Genomic DNA, 25,514 nt, shown 5'->3' with positions numbered 1-25,514 from the left:
ATAGATAGATAGATAGATAGATAGATAGATAGATAGATAGATAGATAGATAGATAGATAGATAGATAGATATTCTCTCTTGCAACTGAGATGAGATGCATCGTTTTGGGGTTAAATTTCCAGGGAGCGATCTGAAAGGATTATATTTCTGGGAAAGCAGATGCTTCTACCAAGGGATCCCCAATGAGAAAAATAAGCAGAAGGCCTGGGAAGTAAACACATCTTTTTGTAAATGTGGTCAGGAGCACTTGATTGAACGCTGCCTCACTCAGGCCTTCGCACGAAAACAAGCAGGCTCGGGCTTCGTAAGTTCTTAAATAAAACGGATTTGTTTTTTATTTGTGCCTTAAATAAAACAATTTTGCATGCTCCCTTGAGAAAGGATGCTTCTATTTTATGATCAGCGCTGTTAGCCAAATCTCCGATAGGCAAGCACTGTTTTCTTCCATTCCTTATAAAGAACGTAGGATCCACATTTTTTAATTTGGTCACTAATTCCCTACTGGCTTCATTCGTTCTGGGAAGGAAGAAGGCAGCCGGCCAACCTGAAATTTCAAATTGCTTTGTGTTGTTGAGAACTGGTTTATTTTGGTTCTTTTTCAAGGTCAGCAGCCATGGCCGCTGTTCAGAACTGGCTTTATGAATCAATTGACAATCTTTCTCCGTTGCAAAGTGGTAAGAGTCCAATGACGTATCGAGTCACTTGTCAAATTCCCAACCTTCTATGCTTACTGTTTGTAACTTGTGTGAATTTCAGCTCAAAAGTTTCTTTGCCCCTAGAAGAGAATATGTGTAACTCAAATAAAACACAAACATACATCCTTCACATGCTATTATATTGTTTCCTAATATGATTTGATTGCATATTTGTACCCTATGAATATAATTAAGTGTTGTATCTTATGATTCTTGACTAATGTATCTTGTCTTTTTATGTACCCTGAGAGAATATGCACCAGAGCAAATTCCTTGTGCGTCCAATCACATTGGCCAATAAAGAATTCTATTCTATTCTATTCCTATTCTTATTTCTATTCTTATTTCTATTCTATTCTATTCCTATTCTTATTTCTATTCTATTCCTATTCCTATTCTTATTTCTATTCTTATTTCTATTCTATTCTATTCCTATTCTTATTTCTATTCTATTCCTATTCCTATTCTTATTTCTATTCTATTCCTATTCTTATTTCTATTCTATTCCTATTCTTATTTCTATTCTATTCCTATTCCTATTTCTATTCTTATTTCTATTCTATTCCTATTCTTATTTCTATTCTTATTTCTATTCTATTCTATTCTATTCCTATTCTTATTTCTATTCTATTCCTATTCATATTCTTATTTCTATTCTATTCCTATTCCTATTCCTATTCCTATTCCTATTCTTATTTCTATTCTATTCCTATTCCTATTCTTATTCCTATTCTTATTTCTATTCTATTCTATTCCTATTCCTATTCCTATTCTTATTTCTATTCTATTCCTATTCCTATTCTTATTCCTATTCTTATTTCTATTCTATTCTATTCCTATTCCTATTCCTATTCTTATTTCTATTCTATTCCTATTCCTATTCTTATTTCTATTCTATTCCTATTCCTATTCTTATTTCTATTCTATTCCTATTCTTAATTTCTATTCTATTCCCAGCTGAGCTCAGAATACACCCCCTTGTCTCCAAGTTGAGAGTGGGACAGGATGGAAATGTGGCTAGTTAATTAACCACAAGACGTAACTCTGCCTTGGCACATTTTTCCTGCACTCCAGTCATAGTTTTATCTTCTTAATCTTCTAATTTGTGATGTGACTCGAGAAGATTCGCTTTGTAAATCAAAAGGCAGTTTGAGCAACAACGAAAACGATGGGGGTGTTCCTGCAACGTTTGGCGCTACCACACTGCCCTCTAGCCCTCTAGCGAAATTTCAGCCTCAGTTTCTTTTTCCCCAGGGTGCAACTTTGCAAAAGAAATCAAAAAATGACTAAAAAGGAAAAGCAAACACCCACTCGCAAGGGCTTCTCCAGGGGGAATCCAAGCTTTTACCACCAGGTGAGATTCCACCTCAGTCCGAGAAAAACAAGGTTTTAGAACAAAATTGGGAGAGACCAGTCAGATTCACACTTTCAATGTGTATTCCCCATGCATGGTTGTTTACTCTTTTATAATCCCTTCTTCTCCGATGTAAATGCACACATTAATTCCAACTTGCTAATTTTAGAATAAAGTAGGGAGAGAAGTCAGATTCACACTTTCAATGTGTATTCCCCATGCATGCCTGCTTAGTCTCTTTAAAAGGTTTTAGAACAAAGTTGGGAGAGACCAGTCAGATTCATATTTTCAATGTGTATTCCCCATGCATGCCTGTTTATTCTCTTATAATCCCTTCTTCTTCAATGCAAATACATACATTAATTCCAACTTGCTAATTTTAGAACAAAGTTGGGAGAGAACAGTCAGATTCATATTTTCAGTGTGTTTCCCCATGCATGCCTGTTTAGTCTCTTATAATCCCTTCTTCTTCAATGTAAATACATACATTAATTCCAACTTGATAATTTTAGAATAAAGTTGGGAGAGAAGAGTCAGATCCACATTTTCAATGTGTATTCCCCATGCATGCCTGTTTAGTCTCTTATAATCCCTTCTTCTTCAATGTAAATACATACATTAATTCCAACTTGATAATTTTAGAATAAAGTTGGGAGAGAAGTCAGATCCACATTTTCAATGTATATTCCCCATGCATGCCTGTTTAGTCTCTTATAATCCCTTCTTCTCCAATGTAAATGCAAACATTAATTCCAACTTGATAATTTTAGAACAAAGTTGGGAGAGAACAGTCAAATTCATATTTTCAAAGTGTATTCCCCATGCATGCCTGTTTAGTCTCTTATAATCCCTTCTTCTCCAATGTCCTTGCATACATTAATTCCAACTTGATAATTTTAGAATAAAGTTGGGAGAGAACAGTCAAATTCATATTTTCAATGTGCATTCCCCATGCATGCCTGTTTATTCTCTTATAATCCCTTCTTCTTCAATGTAAATACATACATTAATTCCAATTTGCTAATTTTAGAAGTTGGGAGAGAAGTCAGATCCACATTTTCAATGTGTATTTCCCATGCATGCCTGTTTAGTCTCTTATAATCCCTTCTTCTCCAATGTAAATGCACACATTAATTCCAATTTGCTAATTTTAGAATAAAGTAGGGAGAGAAGAGTCAGATTCACACTTTCAATATGTATTCCCCATGCATACCTGTTTAATCTCTTACAATCCCTTCCTCTCCAATGTAAATGCATACATTAATATCATCTTGCTAATTATCCCACCATTGGGATGAACATTGCAAAGGGCTGGGTAGGGGAAAGTACTGTATGAAACTGATTAGTTTTGTCACTTATAAGCAGGAAGCTCAGTTGCAATCACATAGTCACACTTTGTGGCAGCGGTTGCTAAACAAGGACTACATGTAAAGTTCTTTTCCAGTTTTACTCTGATACTAGATGTTAAATTTGAGGTCTGCCATGTGCAAAGACACGGCAAAGGAGTTTTACTGAACTCCAGTAAAACATGGTCAAAATTCTTATATGTTTATTATTTCATTTAATAGGTTGTAATGTACATTTTGGGTTGCTTTATTTACCATCCCTTCCTTCTTTTGTAACACCTCCTTGTTTTCCCTTTCTTTTCTCCTTCCCTCCCTTCTCTACTTCCTTCCTTCCTCCTCTCCTTTCCCTTCCTTCTTCCCTTCCCTTTCTCCTACTCCTGCTCTTCCTCTTCCCCTTCCTACCCTCTCTCCTTCTTTTTCTCTCCCTTCCATCCTCCTCTCCTTACCTCTTTCTTCTTTCCCCCGTCTTCCTTTCATTCTCTCCACCAATGGTAAATGTAAAGAAGAATAACAATTATGTGAATGTATACCGGTACTTAAAATGGTGTGTAAAAGAATGAAAAAATAAATAATTCTTTGGAAAAAAAGAATTAAAATATATATATATATATATAAGGGGGGGGAAACACGGTCAAAATATTTTGCCCCAGAAGCAAAAAATCAATCTGTCCATTATACAACCTAGTAACATACAAAAGAAACAATTTCAAATCTGCATGAGTGCAAATGTGTTTTATTGGCATAAATACAAAGAGGAAACCCTTTTATGTAGCATTGGGTTAATCATGTGCTTTCTGCTAAGGATTATTAAGTACATTTGATTTTTGTAAACAGATTCTGCCAAACAATCTGCGTTAGAATGGCACCCATCAAGGAAAAACTGAAATGAAGTGAAGCAAAAACGAAAAGTGTACAAAATACTCAAAAACTGGAGGTACATTGCGGGGGGAAAAAGCATTTTCAGACTAGAGGTGTCTAATCAAAGATTTGGGAAGAAGGAAATTAAAAAGAGGCACCTAGAGACCTAATATATAGCAGTGCATATAATTCTTCTGAAGCATCTAAATGTGATTATTTATTATTTAACTTGGGGAACAGACAAATCATACATTTCAAGAAGAAATATCTTCCTTGTCCAGCAATGCAAATCTCTCTTTTGATCCATCTAACAGTCACCCATTCTTGGTGGAGGAAAAAGATCTCTATGCTTCTGATATCCAGAACATGAGTAATTTTCACTCCACTGCCAACGGTTCCACCACAAAACCACGTTCGACTAAACCGCGCTCGACGAAACCGTGTAGCTGACGTCATCAACAGCGCGACAACAGCGCGGAGACAGAAGCACGCTGTAAACGCTAAACCTAAAATTAACCCCTAAACCTAAACCTAACCCCCCTAAACCTAACCCTAAACTTAACCCTAAACCTAACCCTTAACCTAACCCTAAACCTAACCCTAGCCCTTAACCTAACCCTAAACCTAACCCTAACCCTTAACCTAACCCTAAAGCTAACCCTAAACCTAACCCTAAACCTAACCCTTACCTTAAGTTGAATTGGCTTGCTTTCAAAGCGCTATTTAAAGCGCCCTTCTTTCTCCGCGCTCGCTGTTGTCGCCCTGTTGATGACGTCAGCGACGCGGTTTAATCGGGCGCGGCTTAGTCGAGCGCAGTTTTGTCGTGCCACGACTGCCAACAAGCCCAAATGTGACCTTCATTAACCATATATAACTTCTCATCAAGGTGCAGCAACTGGACATTAACAGAAAAACAGAATAAGAGTTGGAAGGGACCTTGGAGGTCCTCTAGTTCAACCCCCTGCTCATCTGGAACCTGTACCATTTCAGACAAATCATGGTTACCCAATCTCTTCTTTAAAACTTCCAGTGCACCCACAACCTCGTTCCATTGATAAATTGTTCTAACTTTGGCTGGGAGTAGTGGGGACTGTAGTCTTAATACAATCATGGGGGTCAAGCAAGATTTATAAAGGTCACCAGTTCACAAGCCTGATGTAATTTAAGTAACATCTGCAAGTAAGAATGCATTTTGTAAAAAAAAAATTAGCTTAATCTAAATAATGTAAAATACAAAAGTGGTAGAAATCTGGGCCCATCTCTGTTCTGTCTTGCCTTAAATTTCACATTATGTGGTCTTCAGATCTTAAAGATTTATTAAACGGGGACAGAAAGATTCACATTGAACTGAAGTCTAATTTTTTTTCTAGCTGCCTTCCTGTAATAGGTTTAAGCAGAGGTAGATTTGTAAGGTCAACCATGAAACTCAGGAATCTAGTCGATTATCACAAAAAAATTCATATATTCTTGGGAGTGAAGACTAAAAAAACAGGGAGAGTCCAGATGTTGTTCCAAAATGCCAGCTGGAAGACCCCCTTCGCTGCTGAGAAAGAAGAACAGGTCTAAGGGCCAGTTCACCACACACGATTTCAGGAAGGGCCTTGCATATCCAAAGACTGTAGGACCTTTATATTGCTTTCGATGGGATTTGCGAGAGGCTTCCAACAAACGAAGTCAATGGGTGGAAACCAGATTGGCTTAATGAGCATGCAAAGCCACTTAACAAAGAAAAAAGGTTGTAAAATCAGGTATGACTCACTAAATGACTATATTGTTTAGCACTGGAAACAATTGTTTTCATAAGGCAAGGACCACCTGCATAAAGTTGCTCTCCTTGGTCCTGAAACGTTGAGCCTATGGGGCTTAGTAGAGCCCAACCACAACTCTTAATGACCTGTGCTTCTTCTTGCTTGAGCTATCAAGGTCTAAATGTCTAAAGTCATGATGAAACAAGACTATTCAACGTTGCGTGTCACCACAACAGGGTTTTTCCCCCCATCTTCACTGATGGCATGTTATCTGTGTAGGCATGTCATCAAACCAGGTCGATTTTGCGAATAAAGCTGCAGCCCTACCAGCTGGTAGTAAACTAGCTCAAAAACATGAAGCTCGTTCTCTATAGTCATAGTATCCACTCGGATGTGTAAATCAAAAAATACCGGCCCAAATGATGGAAGCCATCTCTCAAATGCCAACCATTTATCAAGGGGCCCTAATTACCTATGGCCCTCGTTCCCTGTTCATAATGTGTGAATAGACCCTTAGGGTGCACTGTCCTGCCCTGGAGATGAGGGGGGGGCACAGGTTAGGAGGAGGAGGAACCTGGTTCAAAGCACAGCAACTCATGCATCTACATTGCCTTTATTATTATTATTATTATTATTATTATTATTATTATTATTATTATTATTATTATTATTATTTTATTATTATTAATATTGCGTGGTTAATCTTTGGTGAGATTCACAGCCTTTGGGGCTGGTTGGTAGCTCAACAGCTCGAGTCCTAACCAAGGACCTAGGAACTGTTAAGGTAACGTCGCAGGATATAAGCTGTTCCAAATAGGGTGGTTTTTTTTTTGTAGAATCAGAATGTTCAAGTCTGATAAATTTAGAATTTCCAAATAGCGAGGTAGCCCTTTAGGTATTGCTCCAAGGGCTCCAATTACAATCGGGACAACACACGATTTCTTTTTCCACAGTCGCTCAACTTCAATTTGCAAGTCCCGGTACTTTGTGATTTTTTTTCTTGCTGTTTATCTTCAATCCGTGCATCTCCAGGTATTGCAACGTCAATGAACCATACTTTTTTCTTTTCTTTTCTTTCTTTTATTCTATTATTATTATTATTATTATTATTATTATTATTATTATTATTATTATTATTATTATTATTATTATTATTAGCCAGGGGAAGCTAACCTCTTCCATCTTATGACTCACGCAATCTCCTTGGATGGTGGCCTGTGTTTCAGACAGACCTCCTCCTAATCAAAATAAGACTTCAGGGTGCCACGGCGACGTATGTCACAGGTCCAGCAATGGAACCCTCCTCCCAAAGAATTGGCGTGACGGATGTTCACTTTGATGGTTGAAATGCCTGCAGGCAAACAAAAAAGAGAGAGAAAGCAATTTCTTGAAGGTAATTTCCCCACCTCCTGTTCTGACCCACCAGCAGAGCTGGGAGCAGATTCGGACAGTGAGGAGGTTGGGGAGGAACATGGGCCAGTCCTGGAGTCTGGGGAAGGCTCTGATGAGGGCTCTGTATCAGAGGCAGAGAGGAGGCCAGGGCCGTGTGCCAGTTATCAGCTGCCTTCAGAGTCAAACATCAGTGAGGCAGACAAACAGCTGGAGCCTGTTCCCAGTGTGCGCATGCATAGAGTTGCCAGACGAAAGGAACAGCTAAAGAACAGGGGTCGACTTGGGAGTAAGGCCACAGGTGGACGATGAACAGCCCCTCCCAGAGGAAATAAAAGAGGAGCAAAAGGGGAATGGAGTTTGCAGGAGACAATTAGTTCGCTTAATTAGTTCGTGACTCTTCGAGACTCCTTGCTAAGTTCTGCAGAGATCGGCCTGGCAGCTCTCCAAGCCAGACAAGGTCTGTGACTGTAAATCCTCCCTGGAAAGACTTTGTGGGATGTGAATGAGAAGAGTTCACAGTAAATTAATTAAAGGGGGTTTTTTGTCAGGACTTGCTTCAAGCTCTTGGGAAGCCTCGGTCACAACATCTCCCCATGGAATTAATAAGAAGCCAAACATGGGGATACACGGCCAAAGCAATAGGCTTTCTAGTTATGATTTTGCATGTAAGCCTTGGGCAGAAGACTCTATGAAGGTCTCAAATCTCATGGCCCCAATGTCTGTGCAATCAAGGAGGGGTCATAGCAATAACACTTAGACTTATATACCGCTTTACAGCCCTCGCTAATTGGTTTACAGAGTCAGCCTGTTGCCCCCAACAATCTGAGTCCTCATTTTACCAACCTGGGAAGGATGGAAGGCTGAGTCAACCTTGAGCCACTCAGAACCGAACTTCTGGAGTGAGCAGCGAGTTAGACTGCAGTACTGCATTATAACCACTGTGTCACCACGACTCCTACATTTTGCATTCTCTTCTCTCTTTTTTCCAGGGCTGATCAGAAAGATGAAGTGGTATCTCTTTGAGGGAGACCTCACATATCTCTAAAACATGAAGGACATCTAACTTTCTCTTGACCTTGAAGAAAGATCAGGCTGCAGGCAGAGATCTGGAAGGTTAGGAGGCCAGCCACATCTCCAGATCTCAAAAGGACTGATCAAGTGTAAAGTTTAACATTTTTTTGCCTACAACAACTTTGGCTGACTTGGGGGCCTTCAGAGATGCTGAACTCCCAAGCTCCAACTTCCACTTTGGATCTAGAAGAGATTCACGCTTCTAGAAGACACTTCAGTTGGAGAAACACTGAGTTGGAGGAATCTGGGTTAAATTGTCCTTAGGAAAATGTGTGCTCTGCAGAAACAAACTCTGAAAATGATTCTTCCATGAAATGTTGGCCCGTTTAGCTAAATCGGTCTTACCTAGGCTTTCAAAGAGCTTCTGGATCGGGATTTCGTTGGCATCTACCATCACGCGTTTCTCACCCAGCATCAGGACGTTCATGGAAAGCCACTTGGAGGACATCCACAGCGGATGATCTAGGGATGAAAACATTAGGCAGTCATGGATGCCTCCCCCTGCAACCCTCCCAATGGAATGTTGGCTTCCCAAGTCACGCGGAAGCCAAACGAAGCCAAACCTACTGTCGGGGATGAGAGGAAGTGGTGGATGAAGGATGGTCCAGCCTGCCTTCTTGAAGAGATCAATCTAAGAGAGTCAGCGGAGAAAAACAGACAGCTTCACACTGGGAATCATATTGCTTCCTACATATGTTCTCCCGCTGTGCACTTCTAGTAAGTCTGTTAGTTTCTCTGCGGTGACATAAAAATGACGGATGAATCAGCACTTTAATCTGCCCAGCAACTAACTAACTAACTAACTAACTAACTAACTAACTAACTCTCTCTCTCCCTCCCTTCCGCCCTCTCTTTGTGCAAAGTCCGATTTCGTGTGTGCCTATGGATGTAATGGAATGTGGGGTTGACCTTGGGGAAGGAGGGAAAGAGATGTTGCCTAGGAAACAGATAAGAGAGGCAGGAGCCCCCAGTGGCTTAGTGATCAAAGGGAGAAACTGAAGAAGGATCTGCCTTCCTTAAGGATCAAACAGTTAAGACTGTCAGTGGGCAGCTGTACTTTTGCATTGGCAAGAATTTGTTAATGTAGCCTTACTATAAAGTAAGAATTGGTTCATCTATTCCTGTTTCCTGTCTGGTTTACCTGGGAAGACCTGACAGTGTGTTTTTAAACGTTTTTACATTTCTTTTCCATTCACAGTCCAAGTTTAGTTTCCAGGTGCGGCGGTTAGAGTGCAGAGGACTACGGGCTACTTCTGCTGACTGCCAGCTGCCTGCAGTTGGGCAGATCGAATCTCACCAGGCTCAAGGTTGACTCAGCCTTCCCGCCTTCCAAGGTGGGTAAAATGAGGACCCAGATTGTGGGGGCAAGAGGCTGACTCTGTAAACTGCTTAGAGAAGGCTGTAAAGCGGTATATAAGTCCAGGTGCTATTGCTATCTACCCTCTGCTGACACTTTTTTTAAAGCTGCAGCAAGAATGGGGAATTGCTGAAGTCCTCAGATGCAACCCTCAGTCTTTTAATTGCATTAAGTAGAGATAAGGAGGCTGAAGAACAAAGATTGCATCTGCATAACACAAGTAACCCATAAATCATGGCTAGCAAGCCATCATCATCTTCATCGACCTTTAATGATCCCTTGTGGAGTGGAGTTCTGGGCAACTGAATGGAGCTAGTAGTGTGTTTTAATGGCCAGATGCCCTTCCCGTTGCCAATGTGGAGTTTTGTTCAGCACATATATTCTCAGTGTGCCCAGAGAGAGAAATAGCTGCCTCTACCCAGGATCGAACTCACAGCCTCCTGATTTTTTTTTCTAAAAAGTTTTTTTTAATTTTTCCTTTCAAATTCATTCTTAGATATACATTCTTATAATTGTTATGTAACATACATCAATTCGTATCATTTTTCCGCCTGTATATTTACATTTTAATATTTTCTTATTTCCCCTCCCCCTGTATTAATCATGGGTCGTCTGAGATACTTATTTCATTTTTTGTTCCTTTTTCTTTCTATGTATACCTTTTTTCAAACCACTCGTTAAATCGCCCCCATGTCCTGTAATACAGATTCCTCTTTGTCCTTTATTCTCAATGTCAACCTGTTCATTTTTGCACCATCTAATATCCTCTTTATTACTTCCCATTCTGATGGGATTTTGTCTGCTTTCCAGTTTTGTTCAAATACAATTCTGGTTGCTGTTATGATTTGTACAATCAAATATGAATCTTCTTTACTGTATTTCTCTGGTAGAATACTCAATAAAAATATCTCTGGCTTAAACTCTATGGGTTTATGTATCATTTTCTCTAACCATGTTTGTATTTTAACCCAATAGCTTTTTGCATCCCTACACATCCACCACATATGCTAGTATGTTCCTGGCAATTGGTGACATTTCCATCATTTAGCTGATTTATCCTTAAACACTTTTGCTAATCTTCCAGGTGTCATGTGCCATCTATAAAACATTTTATATAAGTTCTCTTTATATGCTGTCGCCATTGTCAGATTATAATTCCTTTCCCATAGTTGTTGCTATTTTTCTAGTTCTATTGACAGCCTCCTGATTGTGGGGCCACACAAACACACACATACACACACACAGACAACCTGCTATATTATGATTTCATGCAATGGAATAATTTCACCTATAACGCCAGGAAGATTTTTTTTAATGCCATAGATGATGTGGTGTGCAAATTGTATTCCTATCATTTGGCGTGTTGTGGGAACACAACAAAGATTGTCCATTGCAAGAAACAACACGCATCAACTTATTCCTCAGATGTGAATAAGCACTTCAACAAATGGAATAGCTCGTCTATCTTTCTTAGCTCATCAAAATTAGCTCATCAAACTCACAGGCTTGTTCCCACACCCAAACTCACTGTACAAAAAAGTTCGTGTCTTGGGGAGGAGGGGCCAAAGTTGTGACAAGACGACGTGCGATCTCAATGCTCTGAGATCGCAGTCGATACTTTTATCGCTGGGGAGTCCCAACGGACCTAAACCATCCTGAAGAGATGGTGAATAGGAAGATTACGTCTTGCTGATCTCGGGGATATCGCAAAATCTCCGAAAGAAGCAAGAAAAGGTCTTCAAGCCAGTGATAAAAAATCCAGCCAAAAGGCTGACAAAGTCGGGGCGGCTCCAAAACGGGACGATGTGGAAAAAGAAAGTGTTTCCAGCTGGTGAGGAATTTTTATGGTTCTAAAAAAAAGGGACTGCCTATAAAACTTAAAAACCAATTTAAATCAAAGAATAGAAGATCTTAGTGGCAAAATTGAATTTTGGAATGGTTTTGGACAGTGGTTATCTTACTTTTTAAATGTTATTTACATGGATTGAATCTAAAAAAGTTCGCGTCTCTAGGAAGGCAATTTTTTTTCAGTGCCGCTGTTACTTAGAATGGTTAGAAAGGTTGTAAGTCAAGGACTACCTGAAATGCCCCATTCCTCTGTGAAGCTCCCCTTACAGTACCTCATTACAGGGACGATCTGGATTAGAAAGCACGAGTCCAGGACCAATGATATTAAAAGTAGCATCGATATGCATCGGGTTGGGGTCTTTGAAAGAAATAGTATGGACTCTATAGTCCGGAGCAAGATGTCTCCTCATCCACTCAATGCCCATGAAATTTGTAACCTGCAACAATTGAGAAAGGAAAGCATGATAGTGTAGAATAATCATATCCAAGGACCAGTGGTGGGTTTCAAAAATTTTTGGAATCTCTTCTGTAGGTGTGGCCTGCTTTCCAGGTCCACTGGTGGAACTTCTTCTAACCAGTTCGGTAGATTTGACGAGCCGGTTCTACCGAATAGGTGCGAACTGGTAGGCACCCACCTCTGTACTGTATAGATATTTAAGGGAAGATTTCCTTCCCTTTAAGGAAATTTAGGGCGGGGTCTTAGTTTACTCACCTGACTCCTTTGCACAAAGATATCTCTTCCAGCTCTTATGAAGTCTGCAGCATCAAAACACGGTTCAAATTCAGTGGTAACGAATTTCCCCTGGGCAGCCAACCTGTGCCTGTCCTCCACTGTGAGGATGGGATAAGCCTAATTTTTAAGACAGACATAGCACATAATCCCTGGGACCCAGTGGAGGCAAAAAGCGTACAGCCTTAGAGAAAAACTGCAGTGGCCAGAAGAGAGAAAGGCACTTGTATATAAACAAACCCCCATTCCCTCCCAGCACTGATAATGTTATCGAGTTGGGTAATGAAACGTCTGAAAGAAAATAACCAAGTTCAGAGAGCACCAAAGACACCCACACCCCCAGTCATCATCATTGTCCTTCTCCTTCCCCTCTTCCTTCTCCTCCTCCCTCATTCTTCTCCTCCACTCCACAAACCCCACTGCCTTCTAGTACTAATCATGTTACCTAGTTGGGTAACGAAACGTCTGCAAGAAAACAGTCAAGTTGAGAAAGCATCAAAGACCCAACAGGCATTGTCCTCGTCCTCCTCTTCCTCCTTCTCCTCTTCCTCCTCCCCCTTTCCCTCCTCCTCCACTCCACAACCCCCCCCTCTCCTAGCACTGATATTACCTAGTTGGGTAATGAAATGTCTGCAAAACAACCAAGTTCAGGGAGCATCAAAGATCCCACAGTCTTCCTCCTCCTCCTCCTCCTCCTCCTCCTCTCACTTTTCCTTCTCCTCCACTCCACACACCCTACTCCCGTCTGGCATTGATGATGTTACCTAGTTGGGTAATGAAACGTCTGCAAGAAAACAGTCAGGCTTAGGGAGATCCCCAAGGACTCCAGAGCTCAAGCCTGATCCCCAAATATCTTCTTCTATTCAGAAAATCAGAAAGGAGAATCAGAAAACGTTACTGGCTTTTGACAGCTACCTGGTCATAAAGTTCATCCGACATGGTGGGCTTTGGTGCTGTTGTCCATTTGGCTCCCTGGTGAAAATACTCCTTAATGACTGGGCGATACGCTCTATATTCGAAGAAACGGGCACGCCACGCCATCGGTGCTTCGATGATTTCGTTCCCAATGACAAGTAAAATGTCTCTCGGCATAGCTGCATACATGCCTGGCAGGGAAATCAACAAACACACAGCCTCTTATTCCATCTCTGTGCTTAGCTGCTTGTGTGCAACGCACTCTGCTGATACACAACCGCAAAGTTTCCAGCATGCTTGCTATTTTTATGGTGCAAATTAAATGAAAAATATTGCAAGGAGAATCGAAATCCCAACGGGTTTTTCCCCCCAGTTATAAAAGAAAACACGAAGGTCAGCAACTCACGTAGAGTGTGTGTTTTAGAAAAGTAAGTGCAACAATTGATATGTTCACTCACACAGGTAGGTGCATGAAATTAATCTTTTGGTGATACCATTAATTTAGCAGATAAACTGGATAAGAACAAAGAACAGGATGAGAAATCGGACCTGTTTCCAGGCACACTTATTATCCTAAATATTTCCATCCTGTTTTTATCCACTCACAATTGTAAATACATTGTAAAATAGTTTTCAAATTTGAAGTGTTTTACTTGGCCTTCCCTTTCTCTTTCCTGTGGTATTCTCCTAAACATTCCTCCTTGCTAATAATTTTCCTTAAAGGTTCCCTTTGCACATATGTGCTAGTCGTTCCCGACTCTAGGGGGCGGTACTCATCTCCGTTTCAAAGCTGAAAACGTCTCCGTGGTCATGTGGGCGGCATGATTAAATGCCGAAGGCGCACAGAAAGCTGTTACCTTCCCACCAAAGGTGGTTCTTATTTTTCTACTTACATTTTTACGTGCTTTCAAACTGCTAGTTTGGCAGAAGTTGGGACAAGTAACGGGGAGCTCACTCCATTACGTGGTGCTAGGGATTCGAACCACCGAACTGCTGACTTTTCTGGTCAGCAAGCTCAGCGTCTTAGCCACTGAGTCACCATGTCCCTGTAATTTTCCTTACCTGTTATATTTCCCTTGCTGTTTTCATTTTTCTACATAATGACTTTTTGAACACAGGTAATCTTTGGCTTACTATAGTAGTGATCCTCTGCAGTTACAACAGCACTGAAAAAAAGTGATTTATGACCACTTTTCCCACTTCCGATCGTTGCAAAATCACATGATCAAAACTCAGAAGCTTGGCAACTGGCATGTACTTATGACAGTTGCAGTGTCTTTCTGGGGGTCACATGACTCCCTTTTGCGACCTTCTGACAAGCCAAGTCAATGCGGGAAGCCAGATTCACTAAACAAGCATGTTACTAACTTAACAACTGCAGTAGCCCACTTAACTCTGGCAAGAAATATCATAATAGGAGGCAAAAAATAAGTCTCGCTTAGCAACAACAGAGGTTTGAGGCTCACTTGTTGTCATAAGTGGAGGACCATCGGCAGTTAAAAAAAACTTGTTTCTGGGACATAATGGGTGGCTTTGCGACCCAATATTTAAAATAATAAATAAGGTGCCTCGATAATCAAGAAGTAGATAGACTACAAAAAATGCAGAGACGTGGAGTAGAGTAGAGTAGAGTAGAGTAGAGTAGAGTAGAGTAGAGTAGAGTAGAATAGAATAGAATAGAATAGAATAGAATAGAATAGAATAGAATAGAATAGAATAGAATAGAATAAGAGAGTCGGAAGGGACCAGGTCTTCTGGTCCAACCCCCTGCTTAGGCAGTAAACCTTACACCATTTCAGACAAATGGCTATCCAACATCTTCTTAAAAACTTAAAAAGCATTCACAACTTCTGGAGGCAAGTTGTTCCACTGGTTAATTGTTCTAACTGTCAGGAAATTCCTCCTCAGTTCTAAGTTGCTTCTCTCCTTGATTAGTTTCCACCCATTGCTTCTTGTCCTGCCCTCAGGTGCTTTGGAGAATAGCTTGACTCCCTCTTCTTTGTGGCAGCCCCTGAGATATCGGAAGACTGCTACCATGTCTCCCCTGGTCCTTCTTTTCATTAAACTAGACATAAACTAGGCATGCAAAGCACTAAACTTTGTGGAGTATTCAACTATTCAGTAAAAAGTACCCGTAGATTCAAAATCGGGTGTTTTATATCGAGTTGACCAGTTGAGAACTTCTGGCCTCTTCACAATCACTCCCTCCATCTTCAAAATATTGCACATCTCTTCAATCTCGGCAATTGCTTTCTTGATGTAATCCTCAGGAAAACTCTGGCCTCCGTACTTCTGATAAAATTCCCAGTACTTATTGTAGGTGTTAGCCTGGGGAAACGACAAAAAAAAAGTGGGGGGGGAGCAAAGTCAGTTTGAAGCAAACAACTTACAAGGAATTGCGCAAATGGTTTTTCCGACAGAGGAACAAAACATGATTTCTTCTCCCCACAGAGAGGAATCGACGACTTCCCTCAGAAGGTGGAATTCATTATCGCACCGTTATGGTGTGTTGAATAAATCATGACTGGGTTCACAAACGTTAATAACGATACTCTACATGGGGCTGCCCTTGAAGAGCACCCGGAGGCTTCAACTGGTCCAGAACGCAGCTACGCGGGTTATCATGGGGGCATCTAGGTGCTCCCATGTTACACCCCTTTTAGGCGGCCTGCACTGGTTGTCTTCCGGGTGCGATTCAAGGTACTAATTATGACCTTTAAAGCGCTCCATGGCTTAGGCCCAGGGTACCTGCGAGCCCACCTACTGCCACCGGTAGCCTCCCACCGTCCAGTGCGATCCCACAGAGTTGGCCTCCTCAGGGTGCCGTCGGCCAGACAGTGTCAGCTAGCGACCCCCAGGGGGAGAGCCTTCTCTGTGGGAGCGCCTTCCCTCTGGAATGAGCTGCCCCCTGGAATTGCCACTTAAATTGTCCATTGCCACAGGGCAGAGGTGCTTCTTCCACCTCTGGACTAATTCCACCAGGATTAGTCACAACTAATTCTGTTCGATTTCACCTAGACAGAGGAAAGCAGAGGATCCTTCTACCAGGTGGTTTGATAGAGGGATCACGCATGGTCAGACCACGAGGAGGTTCGAGAAGATACACAGCAGTGGAGCCAGGAGACTTTTCCTTAGAAGACTTTCCTAGAAAGGGTGATAAAGACTAGAGAACAGGCCGTTCCTGCTCCAGAAGACCCCTCCCACAGGTCTCAACTCCATGCCCCAACTGTTGTTGACCCTCAGGCTGTGAGGTTTGTGCAGCTGGAATTACCGCAGTGGCCTGTTTCCATCGCGTGTCTGGTTCAAGGGTCAGGAGAGGTTTTCCAGTGACAAGGAATAGTTCTTAAAGCCTGCGAGATAAGTTGGTGTCATGCAGACTGGACCCCAGAACAGCCAGCTCAGCAACTTTCAAGTTGTGTTTTCATTCTTTTTTTTTTTTTTTGGCTCTTCTAAAGGTCATCTGAGACCATTGCCGCCTCCAGAAGGCTGGCCATGCGTGCAAATGAGATGACTTCAGCTTCCACCATCCATGCCTTCTGGACCTGGATCCATGAAAGCTCAAGCAATCAACCCTCTGTTGTTTTTTTAAAGCAGAATAATTGCTTTTGCTGCAAAAAATAATAATAACAAGATTTCCAGTCTGGAAACTCATAAAAAGGTAAAGGTTCCTGACTCTAGGGGGCGGTGCCTATCTCCGTCTCAAAGCCGAAGAGCCAGTACTATCCGAAAACGTCTCCGTGGTCATGTGGTTAGCATGACTAAATGCCAAAGGTGCATGGAACGCTGTTACCTTCCCACCAAAATTTTTCTACTTGCATTTTTTACATGCTTTCAAACTACTAGGTTGGCAGAAGCAGGGACAAGTAATGGGAGCTCACTCCGTTACGCGGCGCTGGGGATTCAAACTGCCTAATTGCCAACCTTTCTGATCAACAAGTTCAGCATCTTAGCCACTGAGCCACCAATGTCCCTTTGATTTGTGGAGAGGAGGAGGAGGAGGAGGAGGAGGAGGAGGAGGAGGAGGAGGAGGAGGAGGAGAGGAGAGGAGGAGGAGAGGAGAGGAGGAGGAGAAGAGGAGGAGGAGGAGAAGGAGGAGGAGAGGAGGAGGAGGAGGAGGAAGAGGAGGAGAGGAAGGACAAGGACGAGGAGGAGGAGGAGGAGGAGAAGAGGAGGAGGAGAGGAAGGACAACGACGAGAAGGAGAAGGAGAAGAAGGAGAAGAAGAGGAGGAGGAGGAGGAGGTAGAGGAGAGGAAGGACAAGGATGAGAAGGAGGAGGAGGAGGAGAAGGGGAGGAGGAGAGGAAGGACAAGGACAAGAAGGAGGAGAAGGAGAAGGAGGAGAAGGAGAAGGAGAAGGAGAAGGAGAAGGAGAAGGAGAAGGAGAAGGAGAAGGAGAAGAAGAAGAAGAAGAAGAAGAAGAAGAAGAAGAAGAAGAAGAAGAAGAAGAAGAAGAAGAAGAAGAAGAAGAAGAAGAAGAAGAAGAAGAAGAAGAAGAAGAGCCAACATGCTATAAGGCTGTTCTGCCTCAGTGTTTGGAGATATAAAAAGCAGCCTCATCACATTCAAAGTTCCTTGAACTTCAGAGCGTAAAGACTCACCTTGACCTCCACTGTAAAAGGAGGAACACGGGCGTTTTCGGCTCTCCCCACAATGACTTCTTCCAGTGGGTCCCATTCATTGTAGGAGCAGACAGGACAGTTCTCTGGACTAGGAACAGGAACTTTGGGGGGTTCAGCAGCAGCAGCAGGGGGGCAAGGAGAATTGGAGGCCGCTGCAGCCTGGGTGCTCTGGAAAGTTCGCTGCACCCATCCTGTGACGACTCTTCCAAACTTGAATTTAAAAGCAAACACAACAAATCAGGAGGAGGAAAATCATAACAGTATGACTAAAAGGTAAAGATTCCCCTCGCACATGTGTGCTAATCGTTCTCGACTCTAGGGGGTGGTGCTCATCTCCATTTCAAAGCTGAGAAGCCAGCACTGTCCGAAGACTTCTCCGTGATCATGTGGCCGGCATGACTCAACGCCAAAGGCGCACAGAATGCTGTTACCTCCCCACCAAAGGTGATTCCTATTTTTCTACTTGCATTTTTACATGTTTTTGAACTACTAGGTTGGCAGAAGCTGGGACACGTCCCCGGAGCTCACTCCATTACGCGGTGCTAGGGATTCGAACTGCCAAACTGCTGATCTTCCAATCAACAAGCTCAGCATCTTAGCCGCTGAGCCACCGTGTCCCTTAGCAGTGTGACTAGATGGTGCCTATTATAAGATTTTTGGCTTCTAGGGAAACAATAAGGTGTTCAGGATCCAGAAGGCCATCTTGAATCCTCCTTCCCCCACTTTTATCAACTTCACTAACTTTAAGAATTGGTTTCAGCGCCCAGAATTCTGCACCCAGCAGAACCATTGCTGAGAAATCTAGGAAATCTGGGCCGTTCTAATCTCTGGGGGGGTGTGTGGAATGATGTTCCAGAGAGAGGGAGCCACCACGAAGAAGGCCCTTCTTCTAGGTCCCATCAGGTGTATCTCCCTCAGGGATGGGACACACAATATTCCCTGCCTCCCTACTCTGATGGGTCGGGTAGATGTGACCGGCAAGAGACGGTCCCTCGGATAATCTGCTCCCAAACCATGAAGGGCTTTAAAGGTGACAACCAGCGCCTTGAATTGCACCTGGAAGCCAATCGGCAGCTCCCGCAGGAGAGGTGATACATTTACACCCGCTGGAATTGCGAATGATGCTTTGTGGATCAGTGCACGCCACACATACCCATCCTTTTCAGTGTAGCGATGCAACTTTGCTTAAACAAACCATAGCTTATTAACCCAGTCTGGGAACGAAGTCACGAAGAGCAACCAAAAGCATGGTGTTGAATCAGCCGGCCTAAGTTTCTACATCAACCCAGCATCCGTCCATGTTGGGATTAATCACTGGCTTCTCCACCCGCCCCCTTCAAACATTCTGGGGCTGCAAGAAGAGAAGGTTCAACTTTTCTCTAAGTTCTTCTACTCAAGCCAAACCCCGTCACAGAAGAGGCTCCACTTGTTCTTGACCAGCTGTTGGGGAAAAACTAGACTGACAAGTTGCCGAGGAGCAAGTATGCCCTATCTTCTTGCAGAGTGTAAATGATCAGCATTCCCAGCCCAAAATGGGAGGATAGGCATGCGTGCTGGGTCAGCAGAAGGTTGGAGAGGGGGGGGAAGAGCTGCTGCTCCCCCGCCCCACCTCCCCAGCGAAGGCACGTTGGAGCATGGAAAGGGAAGATTCAAAAGATCTCAAGCTCGTTTTTTTGGTTCCACCACAAAACCGCTTTCGACTAAAGCGCGCTCGACGAAACCGCGTAGCTGACGTCATCACAGGGCGACAACAGCGCGGAGACAGAAGCACGCTGTAAACGCTAAACCTAAAATTAACACCTAAACCTAAACCTAACCCCCTAAACCTAATCCTAAACCTAACCCTAAACCTAACCCTTAACCTAACCCTTAACCTAACCCTAAACCTAACCCTAAACCTAACCCTAAACCTAACCCTTAACCTAACCCTAAACCTAACCCTAAACCTAATCCTAACCCTTAACCTAACCCTAAACCTAACCCTTAACCTAACCCTAACCCTTAACCTAACCCTAAACCTAATCCTAACCCTTAACCTAATCCTAACCCTTAACCTAACCCTTAACCTAACCCTAAACCTAATCCTAACCCTTAACCTAACCCTAAACCTAACCCTTAACCTAACCCTAACCCTTAACCTAACCCTAAACCTAACTCCTAAACCTAATCCTAACCCTTAACCTAATCCTAACCCTTAATCTAAGCCTAAACCTAACCCTAAACCTAATCCTAACCCTTAACCTAATCCTAACCCTAAACCTAACCCTTAACCTAACCCTAAACCTAACCCTAACCCTTAACCTAACCCTAAACCTAACCCTAACCCTTAACCTAACCCTAACCCTAACCCTAAACCTAACCCTAACCCTAAACCTAACCCTAACCCTAACCCTTACCTTAAGTTGAATCGGCTTGCTTTCAAAGCGCTATTTAAAGCGCCCTTCTTTCTCCGCGCTCGCTGTTGTCGCCCTGTTGATGACGTCAGCGATGTGGTTTAATCGGGCACGCTTTAGTGGAGCACGGTTTTGTTGTGCCATGGGTTTTTTTTAGAGTTTCTCCATCTCATGGAGTTTAGGTCTGACTTGAAGGAAAAGGACAGCTAGATCTACCGAGATCCCGAGCAGGATTGAAACATCAGTGCAAGGATAGAAACCATCTCAAGAGGTCCAGTGCAATCCACACTCATGGGGGGAAAATGGTATGGATCGTAATAATGTCACAATAACCCTTTGCACTAGCAACGCAGGGATGAAAGCACCTGAATCCCGTTTTCTAGGGTGATGCTGTGATATTTCTGTCTCACATTTATGTGGCTGCCCGCCTTACAAAAAGCAATTGTAGATGGACTCAGGATACGTTTTCAGTTGCTCCCCACACTTAGGGGGAAAGGAGTGAAAATAGACTGGGGTCTCCTGCCAACTCCCTGAACAGAAAGTTCCTTGAAGATGCAGCCAGGAATTTTCTGGCTTTATGGTTGCAGTGGTGTGCAATTTCCATGTCCCTCGCAAATCTGAAAGCAGCCATACCCAGCCTGAATGACTACAGACTCATTGCATGAGGTCTATAGCTGTGATGGTGAACTATGGCACATGTTCCAGAGGTGACATGCAGAGATCTCTCTGTGGGCATGTATGCCATCGCCAGCTGCTCCTTTGGATTCTGGTGTGCCGGCCAGCTGGTCTTTGCAGGCACTGGAGAGCTGGAAAAATGCCCGAAAACCAGCTGGAAAACAGCCTGAAAAAAAGACTTGAAAACAGCCCCCAAAAATAACCAAAACCAGACTGGTTTTTTGGGTCATTATTAGGCCATTTTTGAGGTTATTTGCAGGCTGATTTGGGGGCATTTTAGGCTGTTTTCCAGGCCAAAAACAGCCTGAAATTGGCCCGAAAAACAGCCAAAAGCAGCCAAAAACAGCCCATTTTAGGCTGTTTTTCCAGGCCAAAAACAGCCTGAAATTGGCCTGAAAAACAGCCAAAAACAGCCAAAAAAAAGGCATGCGCACACCAGCCAGCTGGTCTTGGGGTTTCTGGAGCTGGCACATTCATGCACATTCCAGTTTGGGCACTCGATGCCGAAAAGGTTTGCCATCACTGGTCTATAGTGATGAAGTGCTTGAACCAATTTCGTATACATGATGTACAATGCCAATAAAGGCTCTCACAGGTCTGCCTTTCCTTCCACCCTTCCTCCACGCATCCCCACTGAATTCTACATTGGAGTTGCGTTTGAGGAAATCTTGGGCCTTTTAATAAAAACCTGTGATTTTTTTTTCACATGCTTCCAGACTTCCGATTTTTGGCACTCCGCTAGACTATCACGGGTCTCTTCCTGCAAAGGAACAGTTTTGGGAGTACAGGTGTGGTGAGGAATCTCAGCTGGCAGTTAGCACATTAGCTAATAACCGTCTACCACAATTAAAGCATGTTTTATCTAGCTCTGGAAGCTGCTTCCTTTCCAGTAATGAAGAATCCCTTGCCAAGACAACAAAGGAAATGAGAGACTACGTGATGCTGTTTTTCCTGTCTTTCCACTGCAATATTCCTGCCTGGGCAATGAACTTCATTTTTCCTTCCCTTAAAAAACTCTTCACAAAACAGAAATTTCCTTGTCCGTTTTTTTCCTCACACTGCTGCGCTTGCAGAAAGAACAGATGACGATGGGCTAGATTTGCCCTCTCCAGTTCTGAAATACCACATTTGTTTAACAGATTATCAGAGTTGGAAGGGATCTTGTAGGTCATCTAGTCCAGCCCAGCCCCGCCCAAGCAGGAGACCTTACACCAGTGTTTCTCAACCTTGACAACTTGAAGATGTCCGGACTTCAACTCCCAGAATTCCCCAGCCAGCAAATGCTGGCTGGGGGATTCTGGGAGTTGAAGTCCGGACATCTTCAAGTTGCCAAGGTTGAGAAACACTGCCTTACACCATTTCTGACAAATGGCAGTCCAATCTCTTCTTGAAAGCCTCCAGTGATGAAGTTCCCGCAACTTCTGAAGGCAACTTCTGTTCCATGGGTGGATTGTCCTCACTGTCAGAAAATTTCTCCTTATTTCCAGGTTGAATCTCTCCTTGTTCAGTTTCCATCCATTATTCCTTGCCTGGCCTTCGGGTGCTTTGGAAAATAGCTTGACTCCCTCCTCTTTGTGGCAGCCCCTCAAATATTGGAAGACTGCTATCCTGTCTCCCCTGGTCCTTCTCTTCACTAGACTAGCCATGCCCAGTTCTTGTAACCGTTCTTCATATGTTTTAGCCTCCAGTCCACTAATCATCTTTGTTGCTCTTCTCTGCAGTCTTCCTAGAGTCTCAACATTTTTTTTTTTTTACAGTGTGGTGACCAAAACTGGATTCAGTATTCTAGGTGTGGCTTTATAGAAGGCTTCAAATGGCATTTGAAAGCCATTTCGAGCAGAAGACTTTTTCAAATGCCCAGCATCTCCTTCTCTGCATGAGCATAAGTCCACAACTTACAACAACAAAAAAACATACCGCAACAAACTTGTGTTTGAATCATGGTTGACTCTTGGGCACTGGCTGGATAGGTTTTCTTGGCAAGATTTCAGAAATGATTTGTGATTGCCTCCTTCCCAGGGGAATGGTCCAAAGTCACCCAGTTGGCTTCGTGACCAAAACGGAACTAGAATTCACAGTCTCCCGGTTCCTAGCCTGCTACCTTAACCACTACTACACCAAACCGCCTCTCTGTTTCGCAGAGCATATAAAGAATGAGTTTGTTGACACCTCCATCCTGAGTTTAAACTTTGGCACAGAAACATTCACTGTCCCCAAATTTGCCCAGGACAACAGAGATAGGCAGCTAAATGACGTATGTAAATTTAGACTCTGGACTTCAAGGTTCAGGGATTGGGAGGGGTGGGGGAAGGTGAGCGGAATCTTTTTTTCCCCAAGGAACAAGTCAAAATCCAAACTTTTGTTACAGACTTTAGGCCTGTGGAATAGATCAGATTCAATGCAAGTGAACAGTTTACTAGTTCAAGAGGAGGCTGTTAGAATTAATTCTCACCACTTTTCCCCTTGTATGAATGGAATGAAGGATTTAACCAAAATTAGCTAAAAGGGATCAAAGACAGATGGGAGTTGAAGCTCTTTTGAGAGGAAGGGGAAGACAGGCATTTCAAGGACATTTAAATTTGATCGCCAACATGCGCCATATTTTTACAAACAAAAATAAAAACCCGTCTGAACTTTTCCTTCCAAAGTTGCATGCAAACTTTTGCGACTTGCTTGGACCAAAATTGACCTTCAATGCCAAGAAACCCCCAAAAGCAAGCTTAGAAAATTTGCTGTGAGGTTTTTCTTTCTTAAAAATTGATTTTCTATTAAATATTTAATAAACATCATGTGGTCTGGGTATTTAATTTGCTTAACAATACAAATTTACATTCTTCATCTCCACCCCTTTTTTCCAACCGTTTGGTAAAATAGATTCGGTGTTTGATCATATTCTACATCTTCTTTCTGTTTAATTTTCAGTGTCAATCTATCCATTTCTGCACAATCTAGTCTCTTCCTGACTATCTTTCCATCTCGTTTCTCCTTTGTTTTTATCTGGGTTTTTAAGATCCTAGCTTCACTTCAGGGGAATCCCTGGGAAGTGGGATCTGGCCTTCCAGCCGCACCTCCTCAAAATCACACCAACCAGCGGTGTATTAACCATTAAGCAGACTAAGCACTGCTTAGGGCACCAGGCCCAAGGGGGCACCACAAAGTTGAGGAAGAAAAAAAACAATGAAAATTTGTACAGTATGTACGAACGAGCTGGGCACCAAGATTTGTCAGTGCTTAGGACACCAGTAAGCCTTAATCCCTCACTGCATCAACGCAATTCCCTGCGCTCACCTGACTTTGCGCATGGAAGATGCTTCCCCGGCGCGCACACACACACACACACACACACACACACACCAAGCAATGGCTGGCATTGCTCGGATCGCTATCTAGGATCGCTACCACCCGTCCCCTGAATAAGAAGCGCTCTTGACTCCGATCCTGGACGCGTCTCTCCCGCTTGCTCAGACTATCCCAAACCCGCTGAATCAGGTCGCAGCCACAGTTTGAATTCAAACCACATGCTCAGCTGGGGTCAGTTTCAACTTTGGTTAGGGGCGCTTCCTGCGAGTTCAAGGAGCTGCGCCAATTCACAAAAGCGGCCGTTTCCCTTCGGGTACCGGGCTCAGCGGGTTGGGTGAAGGGAGCCAGGGGGCTTCCCCAGCCGGCTGCAGGGGGCGCTTACCCTCGACCCAATGTAATGCACGGCTTCGGCCCCTCGACTGCCTCCGCGCAGGCACCGGACGCGCAACATCCTCGCTTTTTTTCCCCCCCTGGGCTGGTTCGGATCCCGTCCGGAGCAACCGAGCGAGCGCGCGCAACCGATGCGGCTAGCACCTACGGCTAAAGCCAAAGAAGACTTGTGGGGTGGGCGCTTTTGAGCGCAGTTTTGCGCACGCCCCTTGCGCCGCGCTCATTGGCTGGCCCGGCCGGGAGGGTGAAAGGGGAGGGGGGCAAGGCGAGCACAGCCCCAACTTAGCCCGGGGCTGCATTCCGCCTTCTTGGTTGCTTTTTATAGCTGGAACGAATGGGGAAGGGTCCTGCGCGCTGCCTCGACTCTCAGCAAGATGCGCGGAGACGCCTAACCATCGGTTGAGTTAAATCCTAGCCAGACCCAAAACAAACCGGAGCCTAGCCCAGCTGAGGGATAACATTCTGCAGGGCGGATGGGACAACCGGCCACGGCCAACTCACCACGGCCAACTCGCTGCAGGACAACTTGTTGTGGGACAATTTAACAAAGTCTATGTGATTATTTAAAATAAACATTTTTTTTGTCCTTCACATTTCGTTCTGTCCCTCCTTTTGCATCCATTCTTTAATGATTCTATTCCACCATTCCTTTTCCCACAGCAAGTTGGTCCATGGTGAGTTGGCTATGACAAGTTGTCCTGTGGCGAGTTGGCCGGGGTGAGTTGGGAGTTGGCCATGGTGGGTAGGCTGCAGTGAGTTGGCCATAGCAAGTTGACTGTGGTGAGTTGGCCATGGTGAGTTGGCCATAGCAAGTTGACTGTGG

At 43.4% G+C, this 25,514-nt stretch overlaps 1 protein-coding gene across 1 annotated transcript; it reads right to left on the bottom strand.

Moving 5' to 3' along the window:
• Window positions 1–7,087: 7,087 nt before the first annotated feature.
• Window positions 7,088–24,843, bottom strand: GATM (glycine amidinotransferase). The gene is made up of 9 exons (XM_087704247.1): window positions 24,684–24,843; window positions 17,913–18,143; window positions 15,447–15,642; window positions 13,315–13,505; window positions 12,382–12,519; window positions 11,942–12,106; window positions 9,032–9,095; window positions 8,810–8,926; window positions 7,088–7,352 (listed from the first exon to the last, which is right to left on the bottom strand). Exons 1-9 carry the CDS (start codon window positions 24,750–24,752, stop codon window positions 7,240–7,242), a joined length of 1,284 nt encoding a protein of 427 aa, XP_087560373.1. The 5' UTR covers window positions 24,753–24,843; the 3' UTR covers window positions 7,088–7,239.
• Between the last annotated feature and the right edge of the window lie 671 nt (window positions 24,844–25,514).

The sequence above is a fragment of the Thamnophis sirtalis genome, unplaced genomic scaffold (assembly GCF_051295495.1).
Source record: "Thamnophis sirtalis isolate CommonGarterSnake01/CBP01778 unplaced genomic scaffold, rThaSir2_p1.2 scaffold_2, whole genome shotgun sequence".
Classification (NCBI taxonomy): domain Eukaryota; kingdom Metazoa; phylum Chordata; class Lepidosauria; order Squamata; family Natricidae; genus Thamnophis; species Thamnophis sirtalis.
Note: the sequence above shows the minus strand (reverse complement) of the source record. Positions and strands in the feature narration are given on the sequence as shown.

Bases quoted from the DNA above. Each gene is read 5' to 3' on its own strand.
- GATM (XM_087704247.1), bottom strand. From the start codon at position 24,752: ATGTTGCGCGTCCGGTGCCTGCGCGGAGGCAGTCGAGGGGCCGAAGCC. The intron at 12,520-13,314 runs GTAGCTGTCAAA...CTTAAAAATTAG, and splicing joins CGGATGAACTTTATGACCAG to GCTTATCCCATCCTCACAGT. The intron at 9,096-11,941 runs GTACTGTAAGGG...TGACTCTCTTAG, and splicing joins CAGATCGTCCCTGTAATGAG to ATTGATCTCTTCAAGAAGGC.